Genomic DNA, 24476 nt, shown 5'->3' with positions numbered 1-24476 from the left:
TTTCGAAATTGGAGCTCCAAAAAGTAATTCTTGAAGATTTTCCAATGATGTTAGGGAGGGAGGAGTTCCTACCGGAAATATTTAGAAACTCAAGCGCTTAAAACAAAATTTAGTCCGATCTTGAAAGATGTTGGAGAAAACGAGATGTGGGGGATCCTGTCCTGGAAACTTTTACAAATTATTTTTTAAAACGTGGTTTGTAGACGATCTTTGGTAGTACAGTGATCTCTCGCTTATACGCGACCTCTGTTATACGCGTTTTTCTCACGGGCCCGGCCAGCGATATAGGAAAACAATGTTAACTCTTGTTCATTGATACGCGAAACCTAAAGTGCACCTTTCACTTATGCGCGATAAAATTTTAGTTAATAGTAATTAGTTTTAGTTAAATCGCCTGATCACGCTTTGCTTATCGGAAGATTTATGCCCTTCTTGATGTCTCTTGGAATGCTTTTACACACCTTTATTCTAATGTTCAAAATGTTTCCAAGAACGCTTTTTTTTCGCACAAGTGTGCAATTAGGGGTGCAGTTAGTCTCGTGATTGACATCGAGAGGGGAGAACGGGTTACATGCGAAAAGGTTGACGTTCCTAAAAATCGTGGTCAAGCATTGTCATAGCGTATCGAGGAGTCGCGATAAAAATTTTTATCGCGCATAAGTGAAAGGTGCACTTTAGGTTTCGTGTATCAATGAACAAGAGTTAACATTGTTTTCCTATATCGATGGCCGGGCCCGTGAGAAAAACGCGCATAAGTGAAAAACGCGTATAACAGAGGTCGCGTATAAGCGAGAGATCACTGTACTACAAAAGATCGTCTACAAACCACGTTTTAAAAAATAATTTGTAAAAGTTTCCAGGACAGGATCCCCCACATCTCGTTTTCTCCAACATCATTCAAGATCGGCCTAAATTTTGTTTTAAGCGCTTGAGTTTCTAAATATTTCCGGTAAGAACTCCTCCCTCCCTAACATCATTGGAAAATCTTCAAGAAATACGTTTTGGTGCTCCAATTTCGAAAAATTGCTGGTCTTCTAAAAGTAACTCATGAATCATGAGTGCCTACACTTTCAATTTAAAAAGTTCAATTTTGAAAAATTTTGGGAGTGAAACTCAGAATCTTTTTAACCCTTAACCAAACTAAAGATAGTCTAGAATGCGTTTTGAAGTCTTTAAATTAGTAAAATTTCCTGGGATGGGCCTTTTAACCTCTTCTCCCCTTAACATCACCAAAAATCGTCTAAAACAGCCTTTTTATAGCTAAAATTTCGAAGAAAGCACTCTAAACCTCTTCTCCCCTAACCAATACCAAAGATAATTATAGAATGCATTTTTAAGACTACAAATTAGAAAATTTTCTTGGTGTGAACCCTCGAATTTCGCCTCCAGGTATCATTTCGAAAAGATCGTATAAAACTGCGTTTTTGGCTCTACAATAGCAAAAAAAAATCCGCCGGAGAAAACCCGAACCTCCTTCTTCTTAACATTATTGGAGATAATGTTTGCATTTGTAAGGTTTTAATTTCGTAAAATTTTTCATGGGGGGGGGGGGAGTTGCACCCGAGCCTTTAATGTTACGAAAGACAGTTAAAATGAATTTCTAAGACTACAAATCAGAAAAATTTTTAGATGGGCCCTCAAATCTCTCCTCCCTCTGACGTCATCAAAGATCGTCTAAAACTTCATTCTTAGAGCTACTATTTCGAAAAATAGACAGGGGAGCGCCACCGGACCTCTTCTCCCCTAACATTACCAAAGATCGTCTGAAATACGTTTTTAAGACTTCAAATTCGAAAATTTTACGAGGGAGAAACCCCCGGACCCCCTTTACTTCGGAGTTAGTGATATTATACTTACGGTTGGATCATATCGGCTTCCTCTTAAATCAAAAGTCCTATACAGTCGCCTCAGAAGGCTGTAAACACAGTAGTGATTACAGGAATACCACTTTGAGGCCACGACATATGCACACGTTTGTTAAGAAAAGAGGAAAATTACTGGGAAGGTTACAGACTTTATGCTACACTTGCGTCGCGTAGTGAAAAATTCCCTAAAAAATGCTCTAATTAAAGGTGGGCTACATTAATATTCGTAAAATTCAAAAGTTTTGCAAAGCATCGTATTTTTCCAAATGGCCCCCTCCTAGAATTCTGATTGGATCCGCCCCTGGCTCAATCCCATCCAACAGACACGGGAGGTGCGACGCTCCGCCTCAGGTACTCCCAAGGAACGTGCACCTAGATACAGTACAACCTCAATATCTCAAATCTCTCGAGACAGGAAAAAAATTCGAGATATCGAGTTTTTGAGTTATCAAGGTTTTGAAAAAATTACACTAGAAATTCTCACAATTACATACACGTACGCTATATGCATTTATATATGTAATATGAGACCACTTTGAATCACGATCAATAAAGTAGTCTTCAATATTTTACTAGATTTGAAATTTTATAATTGTCGAAAGTGCACAGGAAGAGATTTTGAAATGAAAAACAACTTCAACTTGGTTTTTTACCTAAAAATTCTTATCTTCAACTAGTAGCTCCCCACATTCAAAGAAGTTTTCAATAGCCATTTTGTAGGAGTTGAAAAAGCAGAATGATGAAAATGAGGAACGCATTTTCCGTTTTCACTTGAAATCTGACGGGCGAAAAATCAACCCCCTTTCCTCAAAGTGGACAACATGTTCGAGAGAAATGCACAAAGATTCTAAACTCTGGGGAAAACACAGCACTCCCTTAATACCAACACTCCCCTATTATCTTGCTTTAATCCCCTAATTAAAGTTTCAAAGAAGAGAGATGAAAACTGGTCCCTGGAACTGTTTTTTCTACAAAAATTGCCCAAGAAAAACGACAACTGAAACTGGCTTTTGTGTAAAAGTTTCGACAAATCAAGCGTTTCGAAAAATAAATTTCGAGATAACTATGGAAAATTCATTGGGGTTTTTAAAGAAAATGCAGGTGTAAATTTATTTCCGTGACATCAAGGGTTTCGAGATAAGGAGGTTCGAGATATCAAGGTTCGACTGTATTCGTCCAATTTAAAGCAAATTTGTGGAATGTACTTGGTTGAAATTAATAGCTATTGCTAGTAATTCCTTCAATTCTATATTACTGGTGTCAGAAAATAACTCTTACGGACGTAGAAAATCCGCCGCTGAAGCAAACGCTTTTCAGTGGTTGTTGACCTTGACGAAGGGAAAAAAAAAAAGGTTCTCTCACCTTCTGCGGGCGATCCGGAGCGAGGCTCCTCCCCCTTGGGGAACGCCCCCTGCGAGTCCAGCCTCTCGTAGCCGTACCACCCCAACAGCTCGTTCATCGTCGTCGCTGCGAAGTCCTGCGAGGGGAGAAATGAGACGTCACTAACAAATGTCGCACTTCACCTTACCCGCTCACAAGGGCGGATCCAGAAATTTCTCAAGGGAGGGGTGGTAGATTTTTATTAACTACTTTTTACTATGTATGATTTAAAAATACTGATCACAGAGGTTTGGAACTGTGTCTCAATTCCGAAACAGTTCCGGGATATGGTTTCGAACCTAAACTTCTCTGTCTCCTAACATCAATAAAACTCGTCTAAATTTGCGTTTTTTGAACTTCATTTTCGAAAAATTATCGGTGGAGGATCCCTCAAGGGAGGGGCGATCGCCCCTCCCTTGATATTTCGCCAGTCGCCAAGTTTTGTCGTAAGTATTTTATTTTTTTTTTAAATCTGGTAATCTGGTTTCTATTTGACCACTGTTGTTGATATTTAGAGAGTAAACTATTGAATCACATTAAAACTGCCAATAATGAGAAAATGACATTAAATTGGAGTAAAAGGAAGTCATGTGACGCACACATCAGCTCGTTTGTAAAAGGAAGTAAAAAGGTTATAATTCGAACTCTGTGAAACATGGAAGTTCCAAACACATTCTATCAGACGCGGAAAAAAATTCTCTTTCTTTTGATATTAAATTTTGAAATTTTTAACTATGTTTTCACTGCAAAAATCGCGAAAATCCTTTTAGAGGTTTTTGATTAATATCTTCTTTAATTAATGTCATCCAAAGATGCAACCTAGCTAAGAACAGTCTCGATCAACCCTCCTTTCGAACTTTTTTTTTTTCTTTTCAAATTCGGTCCATTCGTTTAGGCGCTAGAGTGCCACAGACAGACACACAGATATACAGATACACTGATGCACAGATACACACACACGTCAAACCTATAACCTCCTTCCTTTGTGTGTCGGGTGTTAAAAATATCTTTTATAGATTTTTTTTTTGTACTGCCAGCAGAAGATGATCAGGAAGGTAGCGTTTATTTCATTCGGGAATTTTTGATTTGCCGTTTTCTTTCTTTAAGAATGATTATTTTGGCGGGAAATTTTACAGTACAGTCGAACCTCCATATATCGAAGTAGCTAATCGCCGGGGAAAAATTCGATATATAGAAATTTCGATATATAGAAACGATCTTATTTTGTCATAAAAATCTCCTAAAACATTAAAATTAAAGCTAATTTTCGTGCATGAAACCCAATTTCTAATTTGTACGAGCATCGGATTAAACAAAAGTTAATAATTGAAAAATTAACAGAAATTACATTTTTGTGCCTTCACACATCTTCATTCTTCGACAGTTCAACTTGATCCGCAACATGAGGGGATTTTCGTTTTGACAATGTAATCGAGAGAAAAGTAAAAAAATCACTCTACTTAACTTGAACGATTTTTACTGAAACTAAAAAGACTAGGAATGATAATCAACAGACAAAAAGGATACCTTGAAACTGATTTTATAATGGTAGTGGTTACAACTAAGATTTGAAATAAACTTGAGGGAATTTAAGAACTCCAGAACGGAACAACGACCTATCTACACACCCCTCAAACCTAGATTTCTTATGAGTTTCTTAGCAACCTTTAGCGAGCATAATTTTCTCTCCTAACCTTCATTTTTCATAAGACAAAGTCTAAAGTAGAAAAAAAAATCTACGATTGTCTCGAAAAAATTTTCGATATATAGAGATATTTTCGATATATAGAAACAATTTTTCTATGTAATGAACATTGAAATTTGCTGGGATTTCGATACATAGAAAATTTCGATATGTGGAAGTTCGATATATAGAGGCTTGACTGTATTTTTTTTCTCTAATTGAAGCCTGGTTGTTGAACATGCACCACTTGACATTATTTATTTATTTATTTATTTATTTAGAAGCTAAACAGCTTTACACACACCTAGCGCCTTGCCTCCGGACACACACCGAAAAGGGGACACGAGGTCGTGGGGGGTTATTCCCCCCATAACGGGACGAAAACTACCCTATGTGTTATTCTGATGCATAAGCTATATTACTGTAAAGTTTCATTAAAATCAGTTCAGTAACTTTGCGTGAAAGAGTAACAGACATGCATACATTCAGACAAACTTTCACATATAATATAACAGTAGTAAGATTAATCTGCCAAATCCATTTATTATGTGCCAATCTTGTGCGACAATTTTACTTTAATATTTGATTTGAGAAAAAAAAAAAAAAAAACTTTGAACAGTCAGACGAAAAGCAAAAATATTCATCAATACAACAATTGTCGCTATCGACGGGGAGTTGAGATGATACACTAAATACTGTATTTAGTCGAGGAAAACCTTGGAACATGGAACTAAAAGGTCTATAACTCGTTTTTTATCCTACTCAGAAATTTCGAACAGGTGCCATTTTCAGCAAAAACATCAGAGCTTTCGATGGGCGCGTAAGGTTAAAATGTGCAAGTATTTTTTTCACCCCTTGATTAGGGAATTGATATGAAAATGGTGTTTTTTTTGCCCTCTATGGGAGGTTTTGCCCCCCATAACGGGCCAAAAACCACCCTGTGAGTTATTTTGATGCATATCATTGTAAAGTTTCATTAAAATCCGTTCAGTATTTTTTGCGTGAAAGAGTAACAATGCCAGATATTCCCAATACGATTAAGATTAAGATCAACGTCTCTGCGATAGGCAAGCCATTTTCGAAAATCCATTTTAATACCTGGCATCGCTGCGAAGTTTTTTTTTCGTTTCCATTAAGGTATCCAAATGAACTTCCCGCTCAATAAATAGCCAGAGGAGTAAGAAATACAGTGAAACACCGTTTATACGTTTCTGAAGGGACTGTATGGAAAAAGCGTACAAATGAAAAAAACGTATAGCTGGATACATTAATATGTACAGTAAAACCTCGTTAAGTCGTCACTCAAGGGACCAAAAATTTTTGACCACTTAAGCGGAGTGACTATTTATGTGGAGTGGGAAATTATGGAAGAAAAAAAAAGTCTTACAAATATTATTCATGAATGGCAGTAGATGTCTATAAATTAGTGGAAATATTAAAAAGGGGGGAAAAATACTAATGACAGTTACTTTATTACTAAATAACAACAACTTTTTTTTAATGTAGTTACGGTACATTAATACAATCTTTCAACGTCGACTTATGAAGTTGTTGCTTACGGAAAAGAACTATCTCTTCCAACGTACATCAAGATTTAAATTCTGTGTCAGTAGTTCCTTGAACGGATGTTAAATACTGACAAACTTTCTCCGGGTATTAGATTTCGTATGTCTTGCCCGAAAGGAGTTTGATTCATACTCTTCGCACTCGGCAGAGTCACAGCAAGAAGTATGCTTTGAACGACCAAGAACGGAGGATCGAGATTTCGAGGAAAAATGACTATCAAACAAGTCCGACACTATTTTCTAAGATCCGATAAGGAGAAGGAATTTTAGAAAAACAACTTTTGAGTGACTAGTTAACCGGGTAAAATGAAATTTGGAGACCAGTAAAGGAGGATCATTTTACATTACTGTGAATGAGACCTTTTCGGGAGCAAAGAAAAACGACCACTTAAACGGAGTGACCACTTAACCGGTCGACTACTTATTCAGGTTTCACTGTATTAAACTCTGCAGGAACCAAATTAAACTAGTATGTTGTGGCCATATATTCTTCTTTTTTTTTCTGATCCCTCCCCATGCTTGACGAGGAAGCAATATTCCCAACAAAAACAAAATGACACATGCAAAAACTTGACGACCATCCCAATGTCTGAATTACTGCAAAAGCAAAGCCAAGAGCGAAAATTGAGAGTTATTTTAAAAGCCTTGCTTGAATTAATTACAAATATTTTATTTGTTAACAAACATAAGATGGCAACAGTTAAAAATTTTAAATCATTGAGATAATATTTCCGATCATTTCCATACAATTAAAACCACGAGAAATGCGCGGAAGACAATCTATTACGATTTATCTTTCTTATTGTTGCATTAATAAAACTATTTTTATTCGAAAAAAAAAAAAATCAACACCTCTTGGAGCGATTGGTGTCAAAATTGAACCAAAGCCTGTTTACATATTGATTCACATATATTCCAAATTTCAACCAGAACGTAGCATTACTTCTTGAGATAGGGTACTCACAATGGAAAAAAAGAACGGGCGATTGCGCTACCCCGTTTTTAGCTGTTAACACAAAAATAAAATCAGTTCTTATACCCACTAAGGGCTACTTGCCGATAAATTTTTTGTTTGATTCCGTTCGTTATTTCTTGAGATACAGCAGTCACAATTGACGACAAAAAACGTTCTATAGCTGAACCCCCGTTTGAGTTATTGACATCAAAATTGAATCAGCACCTGTTCCTGTTACTGGCAACATATGGACCAAATTTTGTTTGATTCCGCCAGTTACTTCCTGAGGAATAGCAATCACGCGTAACTCAAAAACGTCCCATTGCTCCACCCCCCCTTGGAGGAATTCGCGCCAAAAAGCAATGGGCACAAGTTCACATAGGGACACATATGTGTACCAAATTTCGTTCGATTTCATGCGGTAGTTTTTGCTGTAGAGCGGCCACAAAAAACTGGTCACACAGACGTGACACACACACACATACACACACACAGACAGACATTTTCCAAAAATAGTCGAAATGGATTCAGCACACCTCAAAACGTTCGAATCCGTCAAAATTCGAAATTCGAAAATTTGCACGAATCCAATACTTTCTTCTATATATTAGATATAGAAGAAAGTATAACGTATAAAAGAGAAACGTATAAACGGTGCTTTACTGTAATTTGATTTCAATGGCGGGACAGTCGGACATACGTTTGCGTTCTAATCGTTTTGTTTATTCAAATTAGAATTGAATGTTTCGACGCTTGCTCTTCAAAACTACGCGTCTGTTTCCGAAAGCTCAAATCCTTTCCCGCTGAAAATGAATGGAAAAGATTTTGTTCCCTCCCGAGCGTGCGTCAAACACTTCGCTTGTCGTCAGAGACGCGATTTGTTAGTGCCGCACAAAATACTCTCTCTTTGGAGACGAACCCCCTTGTGAGCCTTGCAAACGAAAACCGAAGAGACGGTTTGCTGATTGGACAAAATTAAATCACGCGAAGCATTTTTTTTCTAAACAAACTGAAAGAGAGCTTTGAATCAAAAAATTTCGTGTCAGGGTCCGTAGGCTCCTTCAAAACTCCTCCAATACTCCTTCATTTAGGAAATTTTTTTGAAGGGCCCTTTAAACTCCTGCATTTTGGTTTTAACTCCTTCTTTCTTAGTTCAAGACTACATAGTCTTTCCTATGATAGCAGCTTGAAGTACTTCGATAAACAACTTAACTTTGTCCCAATGGCGAAAGTATAAGGGCAGTTTTAATGTACTAGTAATTCGTACATTTATTTTTTCATAAAGATGTGATTTACAAATTCATCACAGGAGTTGTAAAAGTTGAAACTGAAAATATTATTAGATGATTAAGACATTTCATAAAGGAAATAAACCATGCTTAAATGGTGCTTGGCCATTTTTTTAAGTTTTATGATCATTGCTTTTAATTTCATCCCACTCTCAGCTGCAAATGTCAGTGAAAGTATTATTTAAATTTTTAAAAATACGTAAGCAGATGTACAATATTAAGTGATTGTGTAAAAAACAATTGTGTAGCAAATCGCAGTTATGATATTGTAAAATGAGTCATCCACGAGGGATGTCGTGCCTTGAGGGGCTCATGAAATTGGGACAAGGGGAAGAGACAGGACGGCAAAAAGTGACATCGCGCAGTTATTATAACAATATGTTTATAAAAAATATGACATGTGACAAGAGGAGGAGTGAGATAAAGTGTGACTCTTTGTGACAAGGGGGAAGAGACATGTTTAAAAAAAAAGTGCGACATAAGACACTCCTCCTGTTAGTACTCCTTCAAAATCTCATTTTACTCCTCCAAAACTCCTTCATTTTATTTCTGGAATTGAGTACGAACCCTGTAAACTCAACATAATAGAAACGAGAACGATTTTTTTTTGTTTTGAGCTTCCTTCACTTTCTCGCCGCAAGATGAGCGCTCAAAAGAGCGTTCATCATTTTCTCGCGACAAGGCAAGCGAGTTCAGCGAATCTTTTACACGAGCTCTGCTCGGCGCGAAGCTAAGAGAGACGAGACGTCACGCAGCCGTCGTTCTCTCCGAGTTTCGAATCCTCCTCCGAAACAGTCTCCCAAAATAACCCGGTGTCGGGTTCCCCTCTCTCGGCGAACACAATCCCATTTCGCACACAAATCCGACGATGTTCGCAGGGCTCATAGTCCTCCTATATCTCCTATATTTCCAAATTTGTCACATATTCTCCTATATTTCCAAATTTGCCACATATTCTCCTATATTTCCTATATTCTCTCACTAACTCCTATATTTTCTTCATCAGATGTTAAATTCTACCCAAAAATGCAAAAACTTTTGATGATTTTTTTTTTCTTCTTTCTCCCTTGCACTGCGCATTCTTACATCTTTAATGTTGAACTTCTGTTTGATTATTTTTATGAAATATACAAAATAGATGGTTTTACCAAGGAAGTTAGATTTACTTTCAACTTTAAACTTGTTTTCAATTAATTCCTTTTCTTACTATCTCAGTGAAAAAAGTGTCATTTTATAGGATTTTGTCTGCTTTTTTCAAATGTGTACTTATTTTCTATGTAGATTATCCGAAGATTTCAGAATTCGTTCTTCTCAGAATTTTTTTTTTGACTCATTTTTTTCTATCTACTACGTAATGGTTACAAATTGGAGAGGATAATAGATGGATCTATGCTCCACTTAGGCTCTCTAACGATATACATATATATATATATATATATATATATATATATATATATATATATATATATAATATATATATATATATATATATATATATATATATATATATATGTATGTATGTATGTATGTATATATATATATATGTATATATATATATGTATGTATGTATATATATATATATGTATATATATATATATATATATGTATGTATATAAATATATATATATTATTCTTTATCAATTAAACAATTAACATTATAAACGAATCTTCAGGTTCGACTGAAAAATGATTTTTTGGGGCTCATGGGGGGGGGGGGGGGTTCTGGCCCCTATCCCCCCCATGGCTACGCCACTGATTCAGATCATATACCCGTTTGGCAGTGGCGCAGACAGGAATTTTGTAAAGGGAGTGTCCAAGATCAAAAGCCTTATTCTCCTATCATACCCCAATGTGCCGTCAAATATATTGGCTTGATTTTATCGATTCGCGGGAATGAAAAACAGTAAAAAATAAACCATTGAAATTGAATTAGCATTGTTTAAGGAAATATACTTTAAAAAAATAACCAGAGAGCAAAATAATTTATGCTTTTAGTTTTCTTATAATTAAAAAATGGATTCAATTTCATAGACTCTCATTTTATTCTGTAATTACAAAACTAAAAACACGGTTATTGCGGTGCATTCATTTATAATCACCATTCCGCATCTTACAAGCAATTCGTTATAGAAAAAGAGCACAACATTTAAAAAAATCTTTTGGCATGAGGATTTTATTATTTCACTTATAACAACTGAAAGTATTGTTACCTTTGTTTGAAATTATTCTACGTACAAAATGCATAGAATCATAATCATTCGGAAAGAAAGCAAGACCTATGGGAGGGGTCCGGACCCCTCCCTTGTGTGGGCCACTGCCGTTCGGGGCCCCTCCTGATTGGACAAAAGAATCTCGTTACTGGCAGAATGAATAAAAAATCCCCTTTAGAGAATTTTTTTTTCCAATCAATAAGTCAATTTTTTTTTTTTTTTTATTTCGGAAATACATGTATTTTTCATATAGTTGCAATACTGTGCATAAATCTTTGAGTAATTTGGGACTCCTTGGGAAGATGGGGGGCCCCAGGTGTAGGTCTAGCCGGCCTGTGTGGTAATCAGGCCCTGCCAGTGGACAGGTACCAAAAAGGTCCTTTTTTGTCTGACGATTCGGCAAAATGATAAGCATTCGGTGCAATTCGGAGTTTCAATCGGCAAACCTTCTGCCCCGAGTCTTGAAATCGGCGCTGTGTTTCTTCAGATCAGTGGACCCGAGGGCCGAAGCGCATATAGAACGAAATAGGTTCGAGTCCCACAAATGACGTGGAAAAGTCATTGTTGTCAGTGTTATTACTTCCTTTTACAAAAAAGGAAGTATTGTATTCGCGTATATATACTGTGTAAACTTGAATAATGTATAATAAGATGTCAAATTGTTCAGAATTAAAATACGCATAACATATATTTTTTCCAGAAAGTCGAAAATTTTGATGGTTATATAGGTCCTTTGACCCCTAAGGCATGCAGAACTTTAAATATTGAGGGTCTGCGTTTTCCGTAGAATAATAATAAGAGTAGACCGAGCTTTCCCAGAGTTGCTGACGAAAAAATTGGTTCATGGATACATCATGTGACTAGTGGGAGGCTCGGCGAAAGCTTTGGCGGCATGGTTGCTAGATGGCAGGATTATCCATAGTTTGGCACTCGACATGTATTTTGAGATGTAATGTGTTTTCATTATAATTTTTTCCAGGTGCAGGGATTGAACTGTTTCTCTTTTAGTTATGCATTATTTTGACATTAGTAATTAGTTTTTGATCACAGTTTTCAATAACTTTTATTTCATTTGAACCTGTTACGTCAGCGTTGGCGTGAACGTAATGGCGTAAACGTATTACGTTAACGCAATTTTTTTTTTTATTTCTCACGGGCGTTGATCTGTTGCTAAGATATCCACTAGTCACATGGTTTGGTTTATGAGCATCAAAAGGGTTGCCACAGCTCGGTCTATACTTATTATTAGTCTATGGCGTTTTCATATGCATCTGAGTCCCACATAATTACGGTTATTTTGTAGCCACAAAACATTAATCGCAGAATTCCTTCGCGGGAAGTGACGAAAGTGGAGTGGACACAGTCCACCTTCTTTCATAACATTTAATGGGGTTCACGTTTTTTCTTTTTTTTTTTAGCCGCCGCTGTTGTACTTGAGAATAAACACAAAGCTGAAGGTGGGCGGAGGAGTTTTTAAGTTTGAAGAAAGAGTTTTGGTTACTCAGTTAGTATTGCGGTTGTATCGAATACTAGCTGTACCCGACGCGCGTTGCTACGCCAACAAAAAAATACATCATTATACTGATTTTCATGACAATCGGTTGAACGGGGCAGAAGTTGCTACTCTGCAGTGCCACCTGGTGGCGAGTGGCTTCAATGAGCCTATTATGCACCTTCTCCGTGGAAAAATACATATATATATATAGCACTTTTCATAATAATCGGTCCAGGTATCAAGTGACTCTACTCAACTTTTGTACTCACGCAGTTTGCAAGATCAATCCATCGCTAAAAACATCAAATAAAAAAAAGTTTTAAATCCCCCCGTTGCATAAAAAGCCATAAAACAATAAAGAAAGAATTTATTTGTTCAAACTCAAGAAAAATGGCTAACTTCTTATCAATGAGATCTTTCACGCGAATTCATTTCTGCATTTTATTCGTATTCATCCAATGGATTGTGACTTAAATTGGAATAAAAAAGATCGGATTTTTTTCCAACTGGTCTATAAACATTCCCAGTACCAAAAATAACAAACGGTGAAAGTTTCAGCCAAATCTGCCGGGTACTTTTTGAGTTTATGGATGACATACAGACAAACATTCATTTATATATATATAGAAGATTATTCAGTGTGGGGGGGGGGGCACGTGTCAATATCGCCTGGAGCGGCAGAACTACTAGAGTCGGTCCTGCAACTCCTAAACTATTTCCAACACGAGAAAAAAAAAAAAAAAAAAAGAAAACCACTGCTGTTATGTATGCACCGCCTTTTCAGACGAACACTTAACATTTGTCCCAGCTGATAAAGGGACTCGTTGTAGAATATTGCCTACATGCCATCAACATTACCACTTTCCTGTAGGTTAACCTTTCTGAGCGGTTTCTAACTAATTCGTAGTTAATTAACTGCGATCAGAAATGGGAAGCATGGGAACTGATTACAGTAGAAGACCGTTATAGCGCACACCTCGGGACCGGAGCTTTTGCGTTACACAGGTTTTTGCATTATACAGATCATTTCACAAATTTTGAAACCAATATTCAAAATATACCTATATATTAGCACTTCAGAGTGAGTTTTATCTGCAATGAGTGTTAAAGCACCAGTATTACAATGAGTCATTCACAAATAAATATGTTTCACAATTAAAAGAAAGTGCATTATCCTGCACTTCTGCTAGCTTCATGGTTTGCATAACAGCTGCATTTTCGAGAGCCATCTGGTATATTCTGTTTACTATGAGTACCCATTTTCAATTTAAAAGCTTTGAATTAAGATGGAAAGATGAAAAACTGTCTCAAAATTTAATTTGCCTGATAATTTTTATGTTTGCAAAGCAAAACAGAGGGATTTCTTAAACTTCAAAACCTATTGTTTACTTCTGAAAAGCTGTGCGGTTTATAGAGAATTGCGTCAAATAGGTCGGCGTTATAACGGTGTGTACATGACTGTATAAGCAGTCATGTTAATATTTAAATTGGATGAAACTTTGAATATCCATATTTCAGACATTAAATAACACTTACGTTTGTGATTTTTCCGTTTAAATTATTATCCCAAATGAAATAGACGAGCTTTCACGTGCGGAGCAAAGTGCACGTTCTCTGTGGATCGGCCATTTAAGTATAGATTCAGGATTTGAAGTGTTTTAAGTGCAATATATATTTCTTTCTCTTTTCTAAAATCTTGGTTCTTATTGAACTGAACCACATGAACCGCGCCGCACTGAAAATCTAAACTTTTCGTATTCTGGATGGTAAAAAAGTGAGCCTCTGAGATCTCAAAAAAAATTAATTTGAATTTTGACATCTTGAATTCAAATTATGTTTTTCGCAATCACGAGTGTGTGTATGTAGGCGTGTGTGTTTGTGTGTAGGCATGTGTGTTTGTGTCTGTGTGCAGGCATGAATGTGTGGGTAGTTGTGTGTATGTTTTTGTGTGTGTGTATGTGTAGGTGTCCGTATGAATGCGTTTGCATAGGTGTGTGTGTGTAGGTGTATTTGTGTGTATGTGTTTGTGTGTAGGTGTGTGTAGGTTTATGTGTGCATATGTGTTTTTGTGTGTGTGCGTGCGTGTGTGTAGGTTTATGTGTGTATATGTGTTTTTGTGTGTGTGCGTGCGTGTGTGTAGGTGTAGGTGTGTGTAGGTTTATGTGTGTGTTTGTGTGTGTGTGCGTGCGTGTGTGTGTAGTTGTGTATCTGTGCGCGTGTGTGTAGGACATGGACGCAACCTGGAGACGGCTTTCGCTACGGGAGCAGCATCGTGAGGAGTCGGTCGACGGTGATGCTGCAGAGAATGGCGGTGGGAAAATAAAATGATAGGACATCAAAACAGTCAAATGAGAACAATAAGCAATCGTGAATGCTCAAAAAAAAAAAAATGTTTTGCATCCATGTCCTAAACACACGCGCACACATACACAACTACACAGACACGCACGCACGCACACACACACACATACACAAACACATACACACACGCATACATACAGACACCTACACATACACACATTCATGCCTGCACATAGACACAAACACATATGCGGAGGGTGGCGGTGGAAAAATAAAATGATAGGACATCAAAACAGTCAAATGAGAACAATAAGCAATCGTGATTGCTCAAAAAAAAAAAAAAAAAAAAAAAATGTTTTGCATCCATGTCCTAAACACACGCGCACACATACACAACTACACAGACACGCACGCACGCACACACACACACATACACAAACACATACACACACGCATACATACAGACACCTACACATACACACATTCATGCCTGCACATAGACACAAACACATATGCGGAGGGTGGCGGTGGAAAAATAAAATGATAGGACATCAAAACAGTCAAATGAGAACAATAAGCAATCGTGATTGCTCAAAAAAAAAAAAAAATGTTTTGCATCCATGTCCTAAACACACGTGCACACATACACAACTACACACACACATACACAAACACATACACACACGCATACATACAGACACCTACACATACACACACGCATACATACAGACACCTACACATACACACACACGCATACATACAGACACCTACACATACACACATTCATGTCTGCACATAGACACAAACACATATGCGGAGGGTGGCGGTGGGAAAATAAAATGATAGGACATCAAAACAGTCAAATGAGAGAGAACAATAAGCAATCGTGATTGCTCAAAAAAAAAAAAAAAAAAAAAAAATGTTTTTCATGCCGCACACATTTCATTTCAAAGAATTTTCCCCTCTTTCCCGTACATCATTCACCCATTATTCGCGCAAAATAAAAGTTAGGACGGTATTTTCGTAGAAGAGTCGCTAAAGTGAACTCACCTGCAGATCGTCTGCCATCTCCGACTCCGAAGGGAGGTGGACTGACACCGATTCTTAGAGAAACTGGTGTTGGTGTCGTCACCCGCTCGTTGCGCTCTGAGTGGATGTGTTCCGAAACTCTACGACCTCCAATCGTTCTCAAGTTACACAAAAATCGTCAAATGTTGCATTTTTTTTATCATATTAAAAAAAAAATTCCTTTTTTTTCTGCTCAAAAGGAAGTTTGAATCTTGTTTCTATCCTAATTAGCACGAAAGGTATAATTATTGCATGTATATTTTGTTGCATGTATTTAACTGAAATCGCATTTAAATTTAAGGTATATCCGACTGTGTTCGAAGACATTTCTTTGAAAAATTGCCTGGACATTTCTTTAAATGTTATTTTTTAGCTACATATGTTCCAAAACTATGAAAAAAATGTTTAAACAAGATTTTAAAATATTATTTTTTTAAAAAAATTGACAAATATTAAGAAAAATAGCGAAAAAACGTGTCTTACGCTAACAGCTATGGACAAAATTTGTTTCTATTCACACACAAACCCTCGTAGTAATACATTTGTATGACATTAATGTGTGTTTTGCTCTAAAAGTTTTATTATTTTTTAAAAAAGTACTGAAATATAGCCGAACAAAGTTCCAGCACTGGTATTTTTTCGTAAACAAACGCCTTTGTTTAAACTTATCCGCATGAAAATATTACTTAATAATGAAATTCATCTTAGCTTTTAGAGGAAAACATCAAGCACATTACAAAGAACTATCTCAGAAAATTTCTTATCAATGCTCGAATAACTTTTTGAGATATCATTGTTGCAGTAGACAGCTTTCTTCAAAAATATCGTTCTTCAGAAAACGCATTAAAATGCAACTTCCGGTCTGGAGTTCATTGAACGACTTTTTAATAATACAGCTATAACTCCAGTTGTAATTCACGTAGAGTAAAAACTAAGACAGTTTTGGAAAGCTAATGAATCAGACTACAAAATGAAACCATAAAAACCAATTACGAATATTTCATCGAAAATGTCGATTTTAAGGCAGTCCGATACCTTAAAACATTAAACTCGTTTTTCTATATGATGCAATTTTCCCCCATTTTGTGCATTCAGACTCTTATAAGTCAACTGATAAAGGTAAAATAATGAAATTTGGAGCACATCTTTTTTGAACAGTTTATTTTAATTCTGATTCAACAAATTTGGAAAAGAAAAAAAAATGTTTACTTCGAAAATAGGATTTTTTTAAATAAAAAAGTATCTTTGAATTTTTCGAAATTTTTCTTCAAATATTTTCTATTTTTTTATTGATTTAATATTTTTTAAATCGGCGAATAAAAACTAAAGCTTACATATTTGGACATAACTGTTTGAGAAAAATTTGAAAATGGACCAAGAATATTTTTAGTTTTAGCGATTTAACCCTCCTCTCCCCCTTTTTAAACAAATTAAATTTAAACATCTTTTTGTAATACTTTGCTCATTAAATAGATGGTGAAACAGTGCAAAAAATTTCAAAACTGTAAACTGTTTAATATTTTTTTTTCAAAATGTACCCGTAAGTGGAACAGGAAAAACTACTAAAAGTCAGCAACTAAAATGTAAATTAACCTTGAATCTTACTGAAAAGGAAAACATAAAACGATTTATAGCAACAGCTTGGCACCTTCCAGATATACCAGGAAGGTTCCTGGAGCACTTTTGAAAACATCACAATGCTAAAGCACAATTGCAAACAAGTACCGACCTGCTGCAAAGCAACATTATCCAGAGACTGCATGTTTAGACTCGACGTTAAATCCCGGTTATCACAAATTTGCCATTTCAACTGCGCTTGCGCGCGGACTTTGCTGATTTCAAAAATCTTGCTAAAATTAATTACTAACATTTTAAATTTGTTAATAAATGTGAGATGGCAACAGATAAAAATTAGAAATCACAAAGCTTTCTCTGATTTGGTTTTTAGGCCTCGGTAAATATTGAGTTTTGCGTCTTAATTACTAATGGATTTGGTGTCTGATTTTTCTATCAAACAAAGGCCCTTTTCAGGGCCAAATTTTTAACCTCAGAAGAGCGTTCTAGAAATGCAGCATCACTTCTAATACAAAGCCGAACCCACACCTAAATAAAAATATATAATACTAAGCTGTTTACACCTAACGTAAATATCCACAAAAGACGAATATATGTTGCTCATATTCCAATCACCTTCGAAGTACACAACGTGTTTTACATTTATTTTAAATAAATATTTCCAAACCAATAAATATTGAAAGGTCATTTTCCTTTTAATATTATAAAGATTATCAGTTATTCATATCCGTAGTTTCATACAATAGATCACGAAATCGCTGTGAAAATATTTTAATCGCTTTCATTAATTTGCTGAGACTCTAGCTCAATCTAAATATAAACAAGCGACACGAAATCTTAAAACAGAAAGCCCAAAAAGCTAAGTCCGCGCGCAAGCGCAGTTGAAATGGCAAATTTGTGATAACCGGGATATAACGTCGAGTCAGAACATTTACTTTCGTTTTTTACAAAAAACGAAATTCATGAGTAATGCTGGAAATAAACCCTGACGCTTCAGAATTTTTCTCTTGGGTACGATCGAACACGTATTGTTGGAACATGAATTTTGAAAAAGTTCTAGGACAGGTTCCATGAATCAAAATGATTTATGGTGAACTTTGATCGAAATCAAAATGTGTTATACTGTTATGCTGCCGTGTTAAGTACGTAAATCGTACCTGCACTTTTCGTCAAAATTGAGTTATTGTAACCAAGTGGTTCTTTGCCACATATTTTACCCAAGTACAATGCTCTAGGGCCATTTGTGGATGGGAAATATTAAAAAAAGAAAAAAAATACTGAAAAAGTTTCACCTGAATCAAATACATGGAGGCACACAACTTAAATGGGTAATTTCTCATTTTGAACGCAATTGCAGATACCACTTTTGCACGTAGCACGTCAGTATGAGAGGTTCATTTGTACTTCCAAGTTCAACAGTTCTTGAGAAATTAGCTTCATACGGAGCTGCTCTTCGATACACTGCTCTTCGATAAAAGAAAAACATGAATTTCGAAACGTGTTTTGCTGCTATGAGAGGCTCATTTGTACTAAATAAATACATTTGCAGCAAGAATTAAACTTCCAAGTTCAACAGTTCTTGAGAAATTAGCTTCATACGGAGCTGCTCTTCGATACACTGCTCTACACTGCTCTTCGATAAAAGAAAAACATGAATTTCGAAACGTGTTTTGCTGCTGTGAGAGGCTCATTTGTACTAAATAAACACATTTGCAGCAAGAATTAAACTTCCAAGTTCAACAGTTCTCGAGATATTAGCTTAGTTATGTTCAACGAAAATGGAGCAAAAGCCAAATTGAGCTTTTACAATGCGCTTCGATGAAAAAAAAAAAAAAAAAAAAACCCGAATTTCGAAACGCGTTATACCGCTATGAGGGGTTCATTTGCACTAAATAGACACGCTTTTGTAGCAAAAACCAAACTTCAATGTTCAATGGTTCTAGAGATATGAGCTGAGTTATGTCCAACAAAAATGCAGCAAAAGCCAATTTGAGGTTTTAAATTGTCTGCTAGTTAGTGCAAATGAACGTCTCGTAGCAGCATAACACATTCCGCAGTTCGGGTATTTCTTTTATCGAGCGCAATTTAAATCCTCCATTTGACTTTTGCTGCATTTTCATTAAACATACGAGTAACATAGCTGAGCTCATATCTGGAGAATTATTGAACTTGAAAACTTGATTTTTAATACAAACGTGTCCATTTAGCGCAACGAAACCTCTCATAGCCACATTTAGCATTTCGCTGTTTTGATTTTCTTTCTATGGAACTTCAAATAAAAATCCTCATTTTACCTTTTGCTGCGTTTTCGTTGAAATCAACTGAGCTCATATCTCGAGAACCATTTAACTTGAAAGCTTGATTTTTGTTGCAAAACGTGTCCATTTAGCGCAACGAAACCTCTCATAGCCACATTTAGCATTTCGCTGTTTTGATTTTCTTTCTATGGAACTTCAAATAAAAATCCTCATTTTACCTTTTGCTGCGTTTTCGTTGAAAGCAACTGAGCTCATATCTCGAGAACCATTTAACTTGAAAGCTTGATTTTTTTTTTGCAAACGTGTCCATTTAGCGCAACGAAACGTCTCATAGCCACATTTAGCATTTCGCTGTTTTGATTTTTCTTTCTATGGAACTTCAAATAAAATCCTCATTTTAGATTTTGCCGCGTTTTTGTTGAAAACAACTGAGCTCATATCTCGAGAACCATTTAACTTGAAAGCTTGATTTTTGTTGCAAACGTGTCCATTTAGCGCAACGAAACCTCTCATAGCCACATTTAGCATTTCGCTGTTTTGATTTTTTTTTATGGAACTTCAATTAAAATCCGCATTTTGCCTTTTGCTGCATTTTCGTTGAAAACAACTGAGCTCATATCTCGAGAACCATTTGACTTGGAGACTTGATTTTTGTTGCAAACGTGTCCATTTAGCGCAACTAACTCTCTCATAGCCGCATTTAGCATTTCGCTGTTCGGATATTTTTTTAATCGAACCGCACTTGAAATCCTCATTTTGCTTTTGCTGCATTTTCGTTGAAATTAATAGGGCTCATATCTCAAAAACCATTGGACTTGGAGACTTGATTTTTGTTGCAAACGTGTCCATTTAGCGCACCTAAACCTCTCATAGCCGCATTTAGCATTTCGCTGTTCGGATATTTTTTTGATCGAACCGCACTTAAAATCCTCATTTTGCCTTTTGCTGCATTTTCGTTGAAATTAATAGGACTCATATCTCGAGAACCATTTGACTTGGAGACTAGATTTTTGTTGCAAACGTGTCCATTTAGCACACCTAAACCTCTCATAGCCGCATTTAGCATTTCGCTGTTCGGATATTTTTTTGATCGAACCGCACTTAAAATCCTCATTTTGCCTTTTGCTGCTTTTTCGTTGAAATTAAAAGGACTCATATCTCGAGAACCATTTGACTTGGAGACTAGATTTTTGTTGCAAACGTGTCCATTTAGCGCAACGAAACCTCTCATAGCCGCATTTAGCATTTCGCTGTTCGGATATTTTTTTAATCGAACCGCAATTAAAATCCTCATTTTGCCTTTTGCTGCTTTTTCGTTGAAATTAATAGGACTCATATCTCGAGAACCATTTGACTTGGAGACTAGATTTTTGTTGCAAACGTGTCCATTTAGCGCAACGAAACCTCTCATAGCCGCATTTAGCATTTCGCTGTTCGGATATTTTTTTAATCGAACCGCACTTAAAATCCTCATTTTGCCTTTTGCTGCATTTTCGTTGAAGTTAATAGGGCTCATATCTCGAGAACCATTTGACTTGGAGACTTGATTTTTGATGCAAACGTGTCCATTTAACGCAAATAAACCTCTGATAGCCGCATTTAGCATTTCGCTGTTCGGATATTTTTTTTTAATCGAACCGCACTTGAAATCCTCATTTTGCCTTTTGCTGCATTTTCGTTGAAGTTAATAGGGCTCATATCTCGAGAACCATTTGACTTGGAGACTTGATTTTTTTTGCAAACGTGTCCATTTAACGCAAGTAAACCTCTCATAGCCGCATTTAGCATTTCGCTATACGGATATTTTTTTAATCGAACCGCACTTGAAATCCTCATTTTGCCTTTTGCTGCATTTTCGTTGAAGTTAATAGGGCTCATATCTCGAGAACCATTTGACTTGGAGACTTGATTTTTGTTGCAAACGTGTCCAATTAACGCAAAAAAACCTCTCATAGCCGCATTTAGCATTTCGCTGTTCGGATATTTTTTTAATCGAACCGCACTTGAAATCCTCATTTTGCCTTTTGCTGCATTTTCGTTGAAGTTAATAGGGTTCATATCTCGAGAACCATTTGACTTGGAGACTTGATTTTTGTTGCAAACGTGTCCATTTAACGCAAATAAACCTCTCATAGCCGCATTTAGCATTTCGCTGTTCGGATATTTTTTTAATCGAACCGCACTTGAAATCCTCATTTTGCCTTTTGCTGCATTTTCGTTGAAGTTAATAGGGCTCATATCTCGAGAACCATTTGACTTGGAGACTTGATTTTTGTTGCAAACGTGTCCATTTAACGCAAATAAACATCTCATAGCCGCATTTAGCACTTCGCTGTTCGGATATTTTTTTAATCGAACCGCACTTGAAATCCTCATTTTGCCTTTTACTGCATTTTCGTTGAAGTTAATAGGGCTCATATCTCGAGAACCATTCGACTTGGAGACTTGATTTTTGTTGGAAACGTGTCCATTTAACGCAACTAAACCTCTTATAGCCGCATTTAGCACTTCGCTGTTCGGATATTTTATTAATCGAACCGCACTTGAAATCCTCATTTTGCCTTTTGCTGCATTTTCGTTGAAGTTAATAGGGCTCATATCTCGAGAACCATTTGACTTGGAGACTTGATTTTTGTTGCAAACGTGTCCATTTAACGCAAATAAACCCCTCATAGCCGCATTTAGCACTTCGCTGTTCGGATATTTTTTTAATCGAACCGCACTTGAAATCCTCATTTTGCCTTTTGCTGCATTTTCGTTGAAGTTTATAGGGCACATATCTCGAGAACCTTGTGGAGACTTGATTTTTGTTGCAAACGTGTCCATTTAACGCAAATAAACCTCTCATAGCCGCATTTAGCATTTTGCTGTTCGGATATTTTTTTAATCGAACCGCACTTGAAATCCTCATTTTGCCTTTTGCTGCATTTTCGTTGAAGTTAATAGGGCTCATATCTCGAGAACCATTTGACTTGGAGACTTGATTTTTGTTGCAAACGTGTCCATTTAACGCAAATAAACCTCTCATAGCCGCATTTAGCACTTCGCTGTTCGGATATTTTTTTAATCGAACCGCACTTGAAATCCTCATTTTGCCTTTTGCTGCATTTTCGTTGAAGTTAATAGGGCTCATATCTCGAGAACCATTTGACTTGGAGACTTGATTTTTGTTGCAAACGTGTCCATTTAACGCAAATAAACCTCTCATAGCCGCATTTAGCATTTCGCTGTTCGGATATTTTTTTAATCGAACCGCACTTGAAATCCTCATTTTGCCTTTTGCTGCATTTTCGTTAAGTTAATAGGGCTCATATCTCGAGAACCATTTGACTTGGAGACTTGAATTTGGTTGCAAACGTGTCCATTTAACGCAAATAAACCTCTCATCGCCGCATTTAGCATTTCGCTGTTCGGAAAATTTTTTTAATCGAACCGCACTTGAAATCCTCATTTTGCCTTTTGCTGCATTTTCGTTGAAGTTAATAGGGCTCATATCTCGAGAACCATTTGACTTGGAGACTTGATTTTTGTTGCAAATGTGTCAATTTAACGCAAATAAACCTCTCATAGCCGCATTTAGCATTTCGCTGTTCGGATATTTTTTTAATCGAACCGCACTTGAAATCCTCATTTTGCCTTTTGTTGCATTTTCGTTGAAGTTAATAGGGCTCATATATCGAGAACCATTTGACTTGGAGACTTGATTTTTGTTGCAAACGTGTCCATTTAACGCAAATAAACCTCTCATAGCCACATTTAGCATTTCGCTGTTCGGATATTTTTTTAATCGAACCGCGCTTGAAGTCCTCATTTTGCCTTTTGCTGCATGTTCGTTGAAGTTAATGTCGCGCATATCTCGAGAACCATTTGACTTGGAGACTTGATTTTCGTTGCAAACGTGTCCATTTAACGCAAATAAACCTCTCATAGCCGCATTTAGCATTTCGCTGTACGGATATTTTTTTAATCGAACCGCACTTGAAATCCCCATTTTGACTTTTGCTGCATTTTCGTTGAAGTTAATAGGGCTCATATCTCGAGAACCATTTGACTTGAAAACTTGATTTTTGTTGCAAACGTGTCCAATTAACGCAAAAAAACCTCTCATAGCCGCATTTAGCATTTCGCTGTTCGGATATTTTTTTAATCGAACCGCACTTGAAATCCTCATTTTGCCTTTTGCTGCATTTTCGTTGAAGTTAATAGGGTTCATATCTCGAGAACCATTTGACTTGGAGACTTGATTTTTGTTGCAAACGTGTCCATTTAACGCAAATAAACCTCTCATAGCCGCATTTAGCATTTCGCTGTTCGGATATTTTTGTTTTTTTTAATCGAACCGCACTTGAAATCCTCATTTTGCCTTTTGCTGCATTTTCGTTGAAGTTAATAGGGCTCATATCTCGAGAACCATTTGACTTGGAGACTTGATTTTTGTTGCAAACGTGTCCATTTAACGCAAATAAACATCTCATAGCCGCATTTAGCACTTCGCTGTTCGGATATTTTTTTAATCGAACCGCACTTGAAATCCTCATTTTGCCTTTTACTGCATTTTCGTTGAAGTTAATAGGGCTCATATCTCGAGAACCATTCGACTTGGAGACTTGATTTTTGTTGGAAACGTGTCCATTTAACGCAAATAAACCTCTTATAGCCGCATTTAGCACTTCGCTGTTCGGATATTTTATTAATCGAACCGCACTTGAAATCCTCATTTTGCCTTTTGCTGCATTTTCGTTGAAGTTAATAGGGCTCATATCTCGAGAACCATTTGACTTGGAGACTTGATTTTTGTTGCAAACGTGTCCATTTAACGCAAATAAACCAT

General features: G+C 36.5%; 1 protein-coding gene across 1 annotated transcript in view; it reads right to left on the bottom strand.

Annotated features, from left to right (window-relative positions):
- The window catches only part of LOC129227600 (sine oculis-binding protein homolog B-like), a 34849-nt gene extending 18979 nt beyond the window's left edge, over positions 1 to 15870 (bottom strand). Inside the window, exons 1-2 of the mRNA XM_054862189.1 lie at positions 15795 to 15870; positions 3228 to 3342 (exon numbers count right to left, since the gene is read on the bottom strand). Coding sequence (XP_054718164.1) covers positions 3228 to 3342; positions 15795 to 15812 — 133 coding nt within the window. The 5' untranslated portion in view covers positions 15813 to 15870. The remainder of the gene's footprint in view (positions 1 to 3227; positions 3343 to 15794) is intronic.
- Positions 15871 to 24476: the final 8606 nt, after the last annotated feature.

Source organism: Uloborus diversus, chromosome 1 (assembly GCF_026930045.1).
Source record: "Uloborus diversus isolate 005 chromosome 1, Udiv.v.3.1, whole genome shotgun sequence".
NCBI classification, from domain to species: Eukaryota; Metazoa; Arthropoda; class Arachnida; order Araneae; family Uloboridae; genus Uloborus; species Uloborus diversus.
This window is presented reverse-complemented; position numbering and strand designations above follow the sequence as displayed.